Consider the following 17,610-nt stretch of genomic DNA (forward strand, 5'->3'; position numbering starts at 1 on the left):
GCACTGTAGCTCCTGACAGCTCTAAACCCTTGTTCTGTGGGATGGTTTGTTTCTAATACACTCCCTTTGCTGGATCTTCCCCCACCCTCTCTCCGGATGAATGGACCTAGGCCTGTGAATATCTATATTGCTGCTTTTTCCTTTGGTGTTTTAACAGCCTTTCACTTTTAGGACTTCCCATTGTTGAAATTTGTAAAAGATTTCAGGAACTTCACAGCATAAAGGCTTTTTCATATAATTTGCCTTTTTTCTTGTAGCTCTTTCTTCATCCTGGAGTATCTTACATATTCATTGTCACACCGGATACTCCAGCAGCAGCTTTACATTTTCAAGCCCTGGTACTTTGCTGTGTCCAAAAAATGGGTAGACACCGAACAATACCTACTTTTTAACTTATTTGAGTAGAATGCTGTGCATCTGCATAATGGTTTCACACAGAAAGTGCTTTATCTTCATGAGTTAGTGAGTCAGTTTAGGGGTATTCTATTGGCAAAAGCTTTCAGAGAAATTATGCATGGTAAATTAATGAAGGCCGTCTGAGGTATTATTGTGTGTGAATGCACATGCCATTAGAATCAATGGCTGGCTGAAAAAAGTTAACGGTCATTAAGGGGCTGTTAAAAAGGCCAGTGGACACAGATTTACTCTCTTGCAGGGCTCTGGTTGGGTTAGGTGAAGACAGAGATTGCTATTTGCCTCCAGGCCACAGGATAGCCCAGGCTTTGTGCTTTCCTGTCTCCATTTCTCTTGGCTCCTGTCAGTGGCAGATTTAAGAGAGACTGCAAGAGCCTGTCTTCTGAGGAGGTAGAGAACATATTCCCAGCAGGTAAAGACCTTTGCATGACTTTTCCTTAGTTTACAAGTGGTTGGTAACAGAAAGTCCAAGCGGTTGAGTTTGAAATGGCTTAAAACAATGTCTCAGTGTAGGTGTGAAATGGAACTCTTAAGTGGAGAGCTTGCCAAAGAGAAGGTACTGTTGGTTTTGGTTGATGCCACCCTATCTGATAGTGAGTCTTTAAAATATTGCTCACTCGAGTTGTGGGGTACTGGCTCCAATCAGAAAAGAAGAAAAGAGCACTGCAGCAAATCTGACCATTAGTATGGAAATGCTGAATGCCAACTGGAGATTAGGCAACTGTGTGCCACTCCTGGCAATACAGCCTGGAATTTGTCATATACAGAGCATGAGTGACACAAGCTGGTTTTCCTGGGCACCTGTATTCCCTTGGACCGTTTCTTTCCCTTGAGCAATGTAGATTTTTTCCCCCTGCATTGTATTCTGAATGCAGCGATTCTGACTGAAATAAAATGCATGAAGAAAATTAATGATTTGATATCTTCTTGCTGCTGCCAAAAGAAATGTAAATCAGTCTTTGATCTGGTGGCTTTGAAAAAGTGAGCTGGACCAGTTACTGATACTTACTGACCTGAGTAAGTGATAAAGCGACTGTGTCAAAGTTTAATTAGTCTTGATCAAGATACATTTTTAAGATTTAGAACTAGTGGCCTTTTGAAGAAGTAAGGCTTCTAGTTGTCATTTATGTCACAACATGTCCTTTTATCATACTTTCTGTGTCTCCAGCATGAACAGTTTTTATTTTAAAGGAAAAGAGAAATGATTCATTTGATGGGGATTAGCACAGACAAGCTTACTAATATTTGAAGGCAATTTCTCTGCCTTACCTTTTTCCCTATTTCATATCCCACAGAGATTACCTCAGACTGCCGTTGTTAGTCACTGTTATTTATATAAAGATATGTAATGCATTTGTGCTTGAGGTGTTGTCTGTAACGAGGTATGCAATTTCAGACTGTAGAGACTGGCAGAAATTACTGTGAAGAATTGCTTTCCAGTGACAGCTTTATCCTGCCTGTAATATGTCATTGCGTGTGACTCTCAATTAATCACGCAATAACAAAACATTGCGCCTGGCGACAACGGTGTGTCCATTAATACCGAGAGGTAAGGCTCAGCTTTATGAACACAAATGCTGTCCCCTGCCCACTCGTGCACTTTAATCAGCAAGTCTCAGCCCAGAAGGAACATTTTTCTCTTCTCCTCTCCCCCATCATCCTCTATTGCCATCTATTAAGCTGCAATCCATAACGTCTCATGTCTCTGTAATGGTCTGATGGCGTGTGGTGTTAAATGATTGCATGAATTTGACTTTGTCTCGCTCCGCCTTGACCTTGGTGTCTTCAGTGGCTTCCCCTCGCTCGTTTTCAAATCGGGAGTGGGGAGTTGGAAGAGAAAATGGAAGAGTGACAGAATGGAGATAGTACAAAAGAGGTTTGATGTTGTTCTTTGAGGATATGGGGGAGACAAGAGGTAAGAGGATCTATTGCTGGGAGAGGAAAATGCAAATTTGCAAATTTGCAGGAGAAAAGCTATCATGCTGTCGAGCATAAAGTGCTCCACAGACTGAAGACTGCCATGTGCAGGATCTCATTGGTAAGCAGAGTGGAAACCTTGCAGTAATTCTTCCCTTTGCTTGTTCTAGCATTCATAATATGATTGCTAAGTAATATATCAATTTAAGTAAAATCCCCAAATCTCGTTTTATAGCTGTATTTTTATCCTGAACAGAAACATAAAGAGGCACCTGGGTGTTCTGTTCTTGGGCTACAAAGAAAGACACCCTGGTCCCAGACACCAAGTATGAATCAATGTTATTATGTCCAGCCAAGGTTTAGACACAGATTCTCATTCCCTTGATAGCCTTAGGTTTTTTTTCTTTTTGCAGTTGATTTAGAGTTGGTATTGAAGTTTTACATCCTGTGCAACATAGATAGGAAGTCTGGTAGTAATTAGTGTCAATGCTTTTTTTTTTTTTTTTTTTTTTTTTTTTTTTTTTTTTTTTTGCAAAGAAACCTAATTTTTAGAAAGTGCTTGGCAGGATAGTCTCAGAAGAACCCCCTGAGCATCCTCAGTGCTGGTTTACACCGGAGCATTGTCATGTTACATGCAACAGAGGAATTAATTATTGTATCTCTTCCCATGGGTTAATACTGTTTGTGAATTTGTGACACATTTGACTGGTTGCATTGAAAAGTGCACACTGAAGGAGGCATTTGGATTTTGACAATGGTATGTTGGGTGCATTGCAGTACTTTCACTTTTTGTAAATAAAAAGCAAAAGCCTTTAGGATCCTTAGAAATAAAAAGTTTTGTAGCTCCTTGGGGAATTCTTCATGGTCTGGCTTGCTGAATCTCCCCATTGTCTCTGAATTATCAGCCAGACAATAAAAATATAGTTAATCCAGGGTTTATGTCAAACATGGTTATTTATGGATTAAATGCAATATTATACCAGCACCATACAAAGTTCTTACTCCCTCTGGGCAATGTGACTTCTGCCAGTTAGCAAGAGCATTGGTTTTGGTGCTTTAATTAAGTCTAACCCCATCTCCCCTGCTGTATGAGCAGTAGATCTGACAAGATGCTGAACTTGCTAAACTATATAAAATAAAAGCACCTGCCCTCACATGAAATTGAGGGCACTCAGTACTGCAGAAGGTGCTCTCCTTGGTGATCCCTGGCAGATACAATCCAGCACAACTTCATAAAGCCATTTGCTGCCAGGTGTGGGGCTACATATTTGCATCAAGCTTTTCCATCAGGTGAAGGCTGTTAGTTCATGTGTTAGGAGCCAAGCACACACAGGGGAGACCTCCAAGAAGGAGGGTTTGTAATCAATTTTTCATTCCCAAATTATTTTTCCAGGGTCCCCACAGTATGGTGTTTGAGTAACAGAATAATTTCCTAGCTATTAAGTGCCTGAAAATCAGCAGTAATTAACTTAGCACAAGTTCTTCTCTTCCTCTCCCTCCTCTGCTCAAAAAAACAAACAAACCCCCTTTCTCAGCAGAGGAAATGCAGATGGAAGCAGTCTCTTCTGCCTTAGTGCAGTCATGTACAGATTACATCTTTTTTCCCCCTTTCAGTTCTGTGAATAACATAATTGCTTTGTTATCCCTCAGGGGATTTGTAATATTAACATTGGTTAATGACATTAATTCAAGTTTTTACCATTAATAAAATGGCATTTCTTAAAATTAAGCATTACATTTCAATTAGTAGTCCATCAAAGACTTTAATAGTCTGGAGCATTAAAGTGATATTTTTTAAAATTTCTTATTAATTTTTTATTGTATCATGCTAATTTCCAAAGAGTGATTGAAAGCCCAGCTGATCCAAGGAACGACCCTATCTGCCATGTTTCTTGAAGGAACCACTTTCTTTTATGACATTATGCAAAAAGGTCACATTTCCACAAAGCAGGAATCTGTTTCAGTCACCTCCTGAATTCATTATCATCCTTTTTACTTTTTAACATGAGGCACATGATATACAGGCACCCCAGGTGGACATGTTTAAATTAATCTAGTAATAATTGATTCAGGAGAGATTTGGAGGACAGAATTTGCATAAAAGCCATAATGAGAGCAACTCCTCCAAGGCCAGACTGAACAGCTAAGTCCCTGAATAACTTACATCTCCTAAACTAATTTGGTTATATATGCAGGATGAAGGTGTGGGGGCTGGAGCACCATGTGACTGGAATTCATTACAAATAATTCATCTTCTCTAGGAAGGCTGGCCTCAGACTGTATTAAAATTATATCAGCTCCCAAATGCTTGCTCAGACCCCACCTCTGGAAGATTATGACGAAGTTTCTGTCCGAGGGATTGTTTGGGTGTTTTAAAGCATTTCTGAGGCAAAGAGCTGACACCCCAGGGCTGGGGTCTCCTCTGGCAGGTGCTTCTCCTGCCTGGTGAGAAAATATTCAGATACCCAATCTTGGCTGGACATCTTATGGTCAAAAACATAAGTGCAGAGGAGGATTCCAGCTTTCAGTCTCAAATATTCTTCCCTTCTATACGAGAATGGAATTTCTTAGCTAAGTTGTAGATCATTGGATTTGCATTAAATTCTGGATCACTGTGATGTCTTTGGGAATTTAGAGAGTCCTGCTACAGGATGAGGACTCTGCACTGTTTAGTAAAGTAAATCTGCAGACAGAGAAAATTACAACTGTTCGGTTCATTAAATGAAAGCAGCCAAGGCCTTTTTGAAGGTCAGCTGTCCTGCTTGACTTTGCCCTTGCCTAAATACTATTTTTGAGGAAAGCTCTAAAAGGATGTCTCCATGACCCAGCCTGTGTTCTGAGGCTGGTGAGCTTCAGTTAGCAGCTAACACAGTACCATGCTCCTAGTATCAGAGAAGTTGCATAGCATGTGTGGAAGGAGGGGGAAATTCAGCTGTCTTTTCAGAAACTATTGATCACCATATATTTTTTGTGGCAAAATTAATGTCACTGTTGTTTTCAGCAGGTGAGAAATCAGTCCCATTTTGTTTATACACAGCAGTCAGTAATAACCTGTCCTTTGTGAGCTGTGTATGCTCTGCAGTGCTGCCCTGCAGCCAGGAGGGTCTGGGAAGAGCATCCCTGCTTTTCAGAGTTCCAAGTACAGTGCAAGAGTTGGGACAGACCAAAGCAGCCCTGCTGCTCCAATGAGGGGAGCACTTAACAGAAGTAAGGCACTCACAGGTACCTGCTATTGCAAGAAGTATGAGAAAAGCTGAGCATGGCAGGAGAAAAAAAAGAGTCTGGCTGACAATTCTTGTTTTGTCTGTTCACATTTGGGGCATATAGAGGCTGGCTGAATGCTTTCTAACCAGGGGTTTCTGTATGATAAATGATGCTGTGCTGTGCCAAGAAGACAATGCAGCAAAACATATTCTTGTTTCCAAACAGGCTGAAACTTGGGAGTTGTGCTGCAGGGATGCTTTATGCTTCTTCTCCTAGAGTTACAATTAAACAATGAATATGTGTTATGTGGCACTGGGTAATCACAAATCTTTGACAAAGCAAATAAGCTCTGGTTTCTCTCTCCTGCATGGGCAAGCATTAAAGGAAAAAGGTCTTCTCATCCTGTTTTCCCAACACAGCGGTGGAGGAAGGAGCTGCTGGAAGGGATGAGCTGGGTTTGCAATGTGCAACAGCTGGCATGTGGGGCTGTGTCAGTGATGCAAGAGGATTTGTTGGATGTAGAAGGAAGTGGGTGGCAGAAGCTGGAGGTAGTGTCAGAGGTTTTAACAGGAAAAACAAGCCTCTGGAAAAGGCAAGCCCATATGTTACAGCTGACTCTCAGGCATGAGGTTTGTTGGTGTCATAATTTCATGACTTGGTGTTTGTGTTCTGGACACTTGAATTGTGGGATTGCTTTAGGTCAGAGGAAAATTAAGTGGTTTTTTTGGTTTTGTTTTTGTTTTTTTAATTTTTGCTTTCTGTTGTTTTCCCAGCTCTGTGGACACAGGGGCACCACAGTGACTGCTACATAGTTTATCAGGATTGTCTATATGCATGGCACAATCTGGGGACTGTACTTGTCCCCAGATTGCTGTCATAGTGTTGAAGAGAGAAACTTTGTGAGTTACCAACCTGTATTAAGTCTAGTATAATTTAGAACCATTGTCACTAATTTCCTTAGTAAACATCCCATGGAATGTCTGCAATAGACCCTATAATTAGAGCTGAATAAAAAAAAATAGTGTCAGTAAAATAATGGTTAATACTTTAATAAGTCAAAAAATTCAATAACACTTATGGTTTTCATATTAAACTGTGAGACAAAGATAAGCCCCATACCAAAAGCATTTTGAAGAGTCAGGAGGAATTAATTCCTCTTTCTGTTTCTGTCTAAAACTGTCTGCAGATACTAGTGACTGAGTGACAAATCTGTGTTCTGCCTCAGTTTCCAGCATTGTAGCATCATAGGTGCAGTGGGGAGGTCTGTGAGCAGGAGCACGTCATGTCTGGAAATCACTGCAAACAGAGAATCGTCTCCAGACTGTCAAGCACAAGGGTGTTGGAATGACAGTGGCTGTGCAGTGTGGTCCTGGGCACTGTGGCTCTGCTAATTTGCCCATTTACAAACCAACTACACTGTGCAGGGGAGCAGCTTGAAGAAAATCTGCTGTGTTGGTGTTTTGGGAACAGCTACAGGCTTAAGGCATCAGTCTATGGGTTGAGTACCAAACCTCAAGCCAGAAAGAGCTCTTGCAGCCAGGTGACAATTTGCAGTAAGTGTGATACTTGCAGTGTATAGGTGATCTGAATGTAAACAGCATGTCTGGTACCTTGGCTTTACAGCCCCCATGCAGAGGATTCCAAATCACATGTTCAGTGAGAAAGGTGACTGCACTGCAAGGAGTGCTGAGCCCTGTGCATGCTTCCCTGCTGCAGGCAGGGCCCCTGGAATAGTTATTCCTGCTGTTGCTGCTGTCCCATGAGCCCTGGGGTGGCTCCTCTCCTGGGCTGTGTACACTCTTCCTCTTTTTGGCTGAGCATCCAGAGACTTTGACCGGGAGTCAGGAGCTCCTGATTCTAAAGCAAGGCTCCAGTAAATGTCGTGTCTGAGCTGCAGTTTTGCTAAGTGCCATAGCATCCATTACATTCTGCTGTTGCATTAGGCTTTGCCTTCATCTCTGTGTTTCACAGATGGAACACATAAAAATAATTCCATAGCCAGTCCAAGTCCAGGAATTACCAAAACTTTGGTAATTCTTTGACAAAACTTTGACATATCTCAGAGAGGCCATTCTGTGAACAGTAAACAGCAGATATTTCCATAGAGGCACTTTTCTAGAAAACAGTGGCAGCATACCACCAGGGAGATAAATGAGTGTGAGCCTTCATCACCAAATACAATCTTTGAATAAACAGAAGGCTTCAGACTCCAAGGCACCTTTTCTCAAGTGCTATATTCATACCCCAAACAAATGCTAACAAAGCCTCTCGTGTCTTTATATAAAGTGTAGCCAGTTAAAAAAAGATCTAGAGCTCTCTGGGGAGCCTCTTGAAGCACTTGGGGACACACTCAATGTGTGGTCAGGTTAGCACTACTCAGAAGCAAGTCTGAGTGTCAGCAGAGCAGGTATTTATTTATGCCCACTGGATTTGGCAGCAGCCCAGAGGTACAGTATATTTTGTGCTGTTACACAGATTTTTGCTGTTGAATCAGCTTTATTTAATGGAACCTCTCTATAATAGGGTCTTGTTTTGGAGGGCTTCCTCCACAGGTGAGGGAACAGATCTATTTCCAGGACCTTGTGGCAATGTGAGGTAACCAAACAGTGGCTGATGGTTTACTGAGGGCCTACACCAGTCCATATAGAAGTGGCCTGACAACAAGCAATTAATTTTGTACTAAACCATTTTTAAGAGTTTTGTCTCTGTTACCTGTTCTGAATGAAAATATCCCATTGCATTTTGTGGGCTTGGTTTTGGACCTTAACCATCCTGGGTGGCTTTGATCAGCAATCAGGAAGAGCCCTAGAAATAAAGTGCCCCTTCTGTCAATTTTTTGTGGAATGTAGTCCTAAGAACATCAAAGTATAGAATATTACTATTCAGCTCTACTACAGGCTTCACGAGCCGTGAACCAAACAGTATATTAGGAAAAACTGATTTCTTCCTTGCAAAGAGTTACCTGAATTATTTATACAGATCTAGATAACAGAAGGGTTTCAATGAATTGGCCTGTGTGGCAAAATCTTGATTGTTTTATTCCTGATATAAAACCTACTGTGATACTGGCAGTGGTGCCCTGCAGATTCTGTGAGGCAGGAGCTGTGAGAAGGGTCAGCATGGAGCTCCAGCTTCTGCTCTGCCACAGGACAGCACATTGCCTGTACACACTTGAGATGTACCCTGCTGCTGAATTGCAGCGGGGTTTGAAGATAACCCTGCCTGGGGTGAGAGCAAGTTCAGTGTGAGACTCACAGGTGATGTTGCAGTTGAGGCTGTGGGAAGCCCTGAGCAAGGTGGGTACACACGAGCCTGGTGACAGCCAGAGCAAGACCTTTGGCATAGAAAATGCCATGAAATTCAAAGTGAGCTCACCGATTCTTCTGAAGACTGTATGGTTATTTAATTAAATCAAAACAAGATCTCTTCACAGATTCTCATCTCAGCTGTAGTTTGACCATTTCCATAGATTTGCCTCACAAAGTAAATAAGTGAGGGGATCTCAGTATCCACAAGTCCAGTCTAACAGTGCATATGAGATTTGACCTCTGGACATGCAAGTGCAACGTGCCATATTTTGGCTGTAAGACAGATCCATGTCCCCAGCATGGGCACAGCTGAGGGCTGAGTGTGTGCATGTGGCCAGGGGCAGAGGGAAAAGCTTTTTCTTTGATAGTGTGGAATGGCCCTTGGAGCCAGTTGGGTGGGACAGATTCCAGCTGGAGAGGGAGGGAAGGGTGAGGAGCATCAGATGAATAAAGGACCTTAGTTTTGTTGGCCTTTGAGCTCTATTTTCTAGGGCAGAGCTGCCTGTGCCAGCCTGTCATAGCCACATTTCTGAGCTGTCTTTCTTTACAATGTTTATATTTATTTCCCTTATTCTTCCAGCACTTTTTTGAATACTTTAATGTCCACATCTTTCCATTGCTCCTCTTGCCTCTGCTGTCCCAGTCTAATAAAATCATAACTGTGGCAATCACAAAAGATCCTGAACAGAAGAATTAAAGCTTTTGCAGGAGGTTCCTTTTTTAGTCTTTTTTAAAGGCATGTCTTTCCTTTAAAATGAAAGATGAAGCATTTTCTTTTATCCTTTAACTTTACTGTCACATTTTATTAAGTCAAAATGATAGTTACAGTCAGAGGAAAGCAGGATATGAATTCCTGGTACAGCCATTTTTAAAGTGTACTTTGTTTTAAAGCCCTGAAGATTGATTGAAGGTATTTTTCTTTTAGACGCAGAGCTTTAGTCAAAAGGGGCCTGATCTGAGTTACCCTCTGTAAATCAGGATTAGTTCCTGTGAAATCAATGGAGTTGCAATGATACAATATGGGGTGAGTTGGAAAAGACTCATGCCCTGACGATAAATAAGGGAGGGACTGTGGGCAATCCCCTGAACGCTGTCCTTGGGCCGGGGTGAAGCCACAAGGCAAAGCAGAATTGTACCCTGTCCCTCTTGGGCTGCCATGGAATGTCCTGGCTGGGAGGTGGGCAGGCAGAGCGGCTTTGTGCTGACACAGGCACTGAGGTTGCAAATCTCATTTTTGGAGATGCTCTGAGTGTGCAGACCTCCTGCCTTTCCCAGATGGAGCACGTCTTTGCACATCCCCTGCCACTGCCACTACAGTCAGGGAGTGCCATGAGCTGAGAAAGCCTGATTTAGGAGACAAGAGGATGGTGGCAGAAGTGGTGCTCTATAAAATAGCTAATGTCACCAAATCCAGTGTAGCCTGAATTCATCGACCTTTTTCTGTTGGAGAGCTGTAGGGATTCACTGGGTGGAGTAGAAAAGGGGAGAAAGATGCCCCATCAGTGGCCCTTGGGGCTTTGCAGAGGCTCAGAGGACAGGCTTTCATGAAGGACAAGACAGATTATATTTTTGGACATTTTAATCTCTTTTTAATGTGTCTGTGTTGGGCCAGGGAGAAGAATAGCTAAGGTGGTAAAGATGCATCAAGATGAGCAAATAAAGAATTGAAATTATGTGTCCTGTCTGAGATTTCAGTTTAACCAGGGATTTGAGCTCTTGTCTCTCATCTGCACTGAAACCTTGACAACTGATTTCTTGAGCCCTAAGCCATTCTGAGCAGACAGTCTAATAAGAACAGCTCTTTTTTTAGCATTTAACTGTATCTAAATGGCTTAAGGCCAGGGCAAGTTCCAGCACTGCAAAACACCACTACTCTGGGCTGTGCCTGGGACGTGAAACGTTTTAGCATCTGGATGGGGACTGCCCTAAGCACTGGTCATACTCCAGGCTTCACAGTGAAAATCTGCAGCTTGGGCAAAATGGGAGGCTTGGATTTGGCCACCTCCAGTAAAATGAAAACATTTCATTTCATTAAAACACTTCTTAACTGCTGGACTCTCCCAGGCAGTCACAAGCTTGCTCTTGGCACGCAGCTGACCTGCGCTTGCACATGGCACTGCTTCGTGTTAGGAATGTGGGGTTCTCTTTGGAAATAAATTTGCAGCAGCTGGGAACTACCAAGTTAGAGTCTTAAAATATTGAGAAAAGTGAACAAGGAAGCCTGGGAAAGGACAGATTGAAGGACTAAGATGTTTCAGTGCTATCCACTGTCTCAATATTGTTCAGCTCTAGGCTCTGACTTCTGTTGCCCTTGATCAAGGCTGGCATTCACCCACTGATTCTGACTCCAGTTAGACACCAGCTCAGGGCTGCACGTGACACTGATTTTCCTCAACTTTTCAGCACACAAATGCTCCACACATTTGATGAATGCAATTGGATGTAGGAGGTAGAGAACACAGTGAAGGATATGATTTTCTAATAATGTTCCTTTTTCACCTTGGTTTGGTCATTTATTACTTTCCACTTCAAGCTTGAAACCATTATTTTCATGCACACTTTGGATTTCCCTATGACAATAAGGAAAAGAAGATGGAACTTTACCCCGAGTAGTGGTTACATCTTTCTAAGGAACAGTGAAGTCTCTTGGACTGTGGTAAAATCTCCCAGGGAAAGTGGCAGAAATCCAGATACTTGGCACATTTTACAACTAGTCCAGACAAAACACTAGTAAATGTACTCTGCTTTGGCTCAGAATAGGCTGTGGGATGTTATGAAGCTTCCCTGTATGCAACTTTTTATCATTTCATGACCATAATGAGTGTGAAACTTGAATTTATTCATCTGCTGATTGCATGCCACACTGGGCTGTAGAGGAGCATAGGACCTTATCATGTGTCTTTATTTAAAGTTTGTTGTTTTTTTTTTTTACCTAACTTGACATCATTGTTTGGATGATTAGTACATGAAAGTGGCCATATTGGCTCAGACTAGAAGTCTGTCTAGTTTAGTACCTTCTTTCTAGGATTAGCCAGTAATGGCTGCACTGGGAGTAGTAGAGCGTGCATAAAGTGAGATTTCTATGACTGTCTTTTCCCGTTTCCAGCAAGGATATCTGACAGTGAAAAAGTCCTTTTGCCTTTTGTGCATTTCCCACAACAACCATCTCCTATCTAAGGAAAGTTTGGCTTTGACTTTAAGTGTATCTGAAAGCCATACAAAATGCATCTACCTGGCCTTCACATCTCTGTGCTGTGCTTCATTTCTGCATCTTTACTGGAAAAGAAAGGATCATTTAATCCAGTGGCTGAAAATATAATGTGAAGCTTCATCATCAATAATTTGTATTACAGTGTGGCTCGTACAACATGTCCATCATGTGAGGTGCCACAGTACTCAGTGGTGTACACCCTGCAGTGTGCTTGTGCTTAATGACTAAATGATGGGCTGGCCTTAACTTTAAATGATTTCACATCTCTTCCTTCTGCCAGTCCCATTTCTTAATATAACATTATATTTGCTGTGTTTTTAAAAACAGTCACCCTCTGTAGTAAAGTGCTGTAGAACCTCTTTTGGAGAGCTGGAAAGGGAATTTATATATCACTGCATAAAATCTGCATGTATATGGGGATGGAAAAAATGTGAAATGTTGTAATGTCTCGCTCACACTGGTTGGGAAACCAAGTCCCTAAAACTACCCCGAGCCCTGAATGCCAGTGCTATTTTCAGTCAGAGCTATGGAGCTGCTGCTGAGGACGTGCAGAATGGATGCACTGGCAACTCATCTTTATGCATGTTTAAAATCACAGAGAAATACAGTTAAGAATAAAACACAGGATCCATTTTTCAAACCAACTGTCTCCCATTTCTGGTGTAAGCAGTCCCTTATTGCTCTTGTGATGCCTGAAGACCTTTAAAACTTTCTTCCAACTCCTTAATGTCACAATATTGTTCTCTATATTGGAGTTTGCTCCATGCCACAAGCCTGTCATTGTGCATCAGTGCCTCATATTACCTGCCATCAGCCTGCCCATTTCAGGTCATCTCTAAAACACTGAAAGTGTTAGACGCCAAACAAAAATATAGAGGTATCAGATATTGCAGCTGTTGACTGCTACACAAACTTTATGAATTACACCTTCAGGAATTGAAAATCTCATTATGTGTATTTAATCAGAATCAGCTTTATCACTAGATAAGATTTAAAGATAGGAGACTCTATTTGTCTGAAAACATGTGCTTGCAATAAATGAACAAAGTTACATAGGAAAATATACTATGCACATCAATAAGATTAAATTTGGCAATGCAGATTTTCTTCAGCTGCAGCATCATCTTGGGGAGCCTGTGGCATGGGCTAATTAATCCTCCATCCTCTGCCTCAGGCCTGGTAGGCCTAGGGGAATTTTTAGAGCTGTGCCTTTACTGCTATTGTTGTTAAAAATGCTCACGTAGAAAAGGCATGACTTTTCTGTCTCTTCACCTGAGAGTACATGCTCCTCCTCTTTAGCTGTGCCTCAGCTCTTGTGACTGGGAGCTATAGCATCCCATAATAATGAAGGCAATCAACTCTCTTCTCACCATCTTCCCCTTCAGATTATTCTAATTTTTATGTTACCTTAATTAGCACTTTCCTGACAAAACCTTTATCTGGCTTGTTTTGTTTCGAGACATTTAAAGCAGCAGTGGTCAGATGTATGAGTCACATGTTAGAACAGTTTTCATGGGGACTGATGTTGGCCTTTCCTTAGCAATCTCTTGAATTTAGCATGGAATTTACTATGGACACATTATGAAATTGAAGAGGGAGGTGTCCACACTGGGGGAAACATTTACACCTGGGATATTTAAAATTTCATGTTGTCAGTGCCAGCCATTGCACACCAGGTGATTTATAAGGCACACACCCTAAGGGTACACAGAGATAGATATTTAGGGAGCTGTGCACTTCCCTTTACAGTTGTAAGCTGGGATGTTTTTTTTGATTTTTGTATTCTGTTGTTCTATTGGTTTGGTTTTTTGGTGCTGTTTGTGGAATATTAGCTTACATACTTAAGCACAAGTGGGGTTGGTAGGAAAGGGGAACTCTACCCTTCCCCATGTTACATGCTCTGGATAAGCATTTGCCTTTCTGAAAGTGGAACCTTTCTGAAAGAGGAATTATTTGTATTTCAGGTATCCTCCGTGGGCCTATTTTGGAAGCTAGATCTGCAACTGCCCTTCAGTCATGATTGTTTCAAGATTAAAGGCCATTTCCCTGTCATTGCCAAGCCTTTTTCTTCTTGCTTTTCATCTCTCAGCATCACAGAATGTACCTGAATACACTGAAGCTGAACATCAGCAATGTGTTAGGAAAGAGCACCCCACAATTGCTTTTGAAGGTAAGAGCTTCTATTCCTGTTCCAGATTCCAATTGGATGATCCATTTAGGTTTAGTCTGTGTTGTTTTTCCTTACAACTCTGATCCACAGGCCAGGGGAAGTGGCCTGACGAATCATTTTCCCTTTGATGCTTCACAGTGTTTTAATTCTGAGGTTTTACAGCAGTCACTTAATTCAGGCCGTTTTGGGACTACTGGTCTAAGAATCTCAATTTTCTACTCTGTTAGAGGCTCCCTGTAATCTTGTGCCATGCTGAAACTGTGTTTCAGTTTCCTGTTCTCTAACTGGTTTCAGTAATGCCTCACCTGGCTTGCTGGAGCCAGACATTTGATAACTGAAATGTGATAGAGAATTTGGACATGCTTGAAAGCAAGAGAAATTAGTTGATTGAAAATTGCAGGGAGTGGCTGTGCTTTTGTTTGTAGCACTCCTGGTTTGGTTTTGTTATGTATTTGTCACCTGGGCTAGTAGTTTTTCTGTCCTCCATCTGGGCATTTAACTTGAACGTGAGAGGAGGCCTTTGTGTTGCAATGGCCAATTCTTTTCCTGTTCTTTTGAAGTGTGGGATTTCTCTTGTCCTTATCCACTCAGATTTTCCATGAATGTACATGTCATGTACTCCTCAATTGTTGTCTGGATAATCTGTCCACTTATCCACACAACAGCTAGATCTTTCTATTGGTACCACTATTATTTGAAAATTCACTCCAGTCTAGTGTGTTCAACTCAGCGTGCCAGCATCAGCAGCTGCTGAGTCTCCTTGCTAAAAATGGTTTCCTCCAAAATGTTGGAATATCGATTTTGGTTCCCATTTAAGACTTTGCAATGCATCTCCAGTTACATTCTTTGCTAAAGGCAATTGAGTACCTTGCAATGTGTCTCTAGTTAGGTTCTTTGCTAAAGGCAATTTAGTTGTGGTTTTGTGACCTTTGAGATAGGATTTCCAGGAAGAAAGTAGTCAAAGGCTTCCTTACTGACCTTTCAGGGTTCTTCTAAAGAGCTTTACTAGTCTTCACAGAGGAGGAAACTCTTGTCTCTTAATTTGGAAAGTTTAAGAGATTTCTTGTCTGTTTTCCATTATCCATGCCTTAAAGGTTTAAGTGGATTAAAATAAATTAGCAGAATCTTTAAGCCTACATGATATGGCATTGGCTCTAACCTTGGTCTGGTAAATAAACCTTGATTTTAATTGCTAAATAGATCTAACCATCTGCTTTAACTGGGGAGGGCCAAAAGGAGAAACCCTTGCTGTTGAAAAACAGTGAAATGCAATTCAGTAGGAAAAAAAAAAAAAAAGAATATTTTAGGTACGGAAAAAAGAAAAAGTGTTGCTCTCTCTATTAACCAGAAGAACCAAAATTTGAGTTTACAGAGGATGTGTCTGTGCAATCCTGCACTGATTTAAATAATTCTGTAGGGAATATTAAAAGCCCCAATTCCTGAAGTTGAGGAATTGGTGGGCATTTCTTGGCACTCAATATGAGTGCTACTCTGCAGAATTGATGGCTGTGTAAACACACTCATAATCTGCCAGTTTGCTTTGTTTTAATAAGGCATGAATATTTCACAGGAAAAGAAAATCTGCCCTCTTCTTTCACTGTTTTTGTTCCCTTCCTTTCTTCAATGAGAAAGGGCAAAAACTGGTCAGTTAATTAAAACCTGACAATTGTGCGAAAGAAAAAAATTGAAATTGCAGATGCATCAAGAAAATTATGCAGATTATAATTTGAGATTCTTAAACCCGAGTTAGATTCACAGTTATGTTTTTCCATAGCACCTGTTTCCTTATTATTGTTCATGAAACAGTTTAATCTTGTATTTTCTGCTGCAAAGCTCAGCTGGAAAATACACTGTAGGAATTAAAGGCACCTTTTGTCCACTGCACATAAGGTCTGGGGAAGAGGGCTCACATGTCCAAAACCACATCTCAGTTCTTAATCTGATTTCTCTTGAAGCCATACCCTGTTCTGATGCCAGCACACACAGGTTTAGGCTGCAGTGGTAGACAAGTAGGGGAATCTAAATTTTTTGTGGTGTTCCCAGATTGCCCTGAGGATGTTTGTGCTTAGCAGTGTGGCTCAGGGGCTTTCTGTGAGTCTCCAGATGCATCAACTCGTGAATCACAACCTGGTACACAATGGGAGTGTGCAATAACTGAAAGAGTGACCCCAGCAGAGCCCTTGCGATGCTCCTGCTGCCAGGGATTATGTTACACCAGCAATTTTCTGTGGATGGGCCACAATAATAATAGGACCTCTGACCATTCAGTCATAAGGGGTACATTAATTTACTGCCAGAATGAATAGGCTAACAAAACAGCTTATGTTACAAAGGGGTTGAATAACTTCTTTTTCACAACCTTGCTAACCAGGCTTCCCATCACCAGACAAATGTGATGCCATACCATGTTTCGTGCCTTCTAGTCTCCAGTTCCCCCTTTGCTTGTGCTCAGTCTCTTTTTATTATACTTTACCCCTAGATTATGTTCTTAACATCCAGTTGACTGGGTAATATCCTTGTTGTAGAAGAATCCAAGTAAAACTTCCTTCTGTCTATTTTCCCCTTATTTCCTGAGAAATTCTGTATATTTATGTTATTATTGTATTTCATCCACACTAGCCAATCATCTGTTTGATTGGCTTTGTATCTCTTTGTCTTGCTGTGAAAGTGGGTAAGAAAGATAGAACCCAGTACATGTCCTACTGATTTAAGCAGAAAAGAAATTATGTATATAAAATGCTTTTCCTTTAGCTGCGTTCAGACCTGAATAAATGTCTGTTTCTTTACAGACTCCATTCCCAAAAGGATTTGTGCCATTACATGTGACACAGAGCAAATGGGCTAGACAAGTTGAGGGGCATACATTGTGGTTCTAGATGTACATACTTTAAATGCTAAAGATAACATTTGCTCTGCCAGGAGAGATGTGGGCTGGGGAGGGGCCATGAGCTGAATGGTTCATCCTTGCAGCCTGTATGAAGATCCTGAGGGACACAGCAGGAATTTTGTGCTGCAAGCACTGTTCTGTGTGTTTGCACAGTACCAAACTATCACAATGGTGCCTCAGTTTCCCTGGGACTTATAAATGGTGCCCATTGTACAGTTCACCAGCAATAATAACATACTCAGTTTGGGCTTTTCATAATTAGCTTGTTCTACTCTGTGCTTATAGAAAATCCAGTTAAAGTTTGATTTCCCTTGTTAGATCAATAAGAAAATGATCTTCAACTTCCCAGGAGGCTGTTTATTGTATCTTACTAACTATTTGACTGTTAGTGGCTGTTAGGAGGCTGTTTCTGGTGTCTTACTAACTATTTGACTGTTAGTTGACATTAGAGATGTTGCATGCTTGTTTGTTTTTCATTGAGTTGAGAATTTAGTAAAAC

At 41.3% G+C, this 17,610-nt stretch overlaps 1 protein-coding gene across 6 annotated transcripts in view; it reads left to right on the forward strand.

Moving 5' to 3' along the window:
- Window positions 1-17,610, forward strand: part of SEMA5B (semaphorin 5B) — a 269,864-nt gene that overhangs the window by 121,196 nt on the left and 131,058 nt on the right. For all 6 annotated transcript variants that reach the window (XM_072932000.1, XM_030277145.4, XM_072932001.1 and 3 more), the window contains one exon: window positions 14,019-14,224. In XM_072932000.1, coding sequence (XP_072788101.1) covers window positions 14,071-14,224 — 154 coding nt within the window. In that variant the 5' untranslated portion in view covers window positions 14,019-14,070. The remainder of the gene's footprint in view (window positions 1-14,018; window positions 14,225-17,610) is intronic.

Source organism: Taeniopygia guttata, chromosome 7 (genome assembly GCF_048771995.1).
Source record: "Taeniopygia guttata chromosome 7, bTaeGut7.mat, whole genome shotgun sequence".
Taxonomy (NCBI): domain Eukaryota; kingdom Metazoa; phylum Chordata; class Aves; order Passeriformes; family Estrildidae; genus Taeniopygia; species Taeniopygia guttata.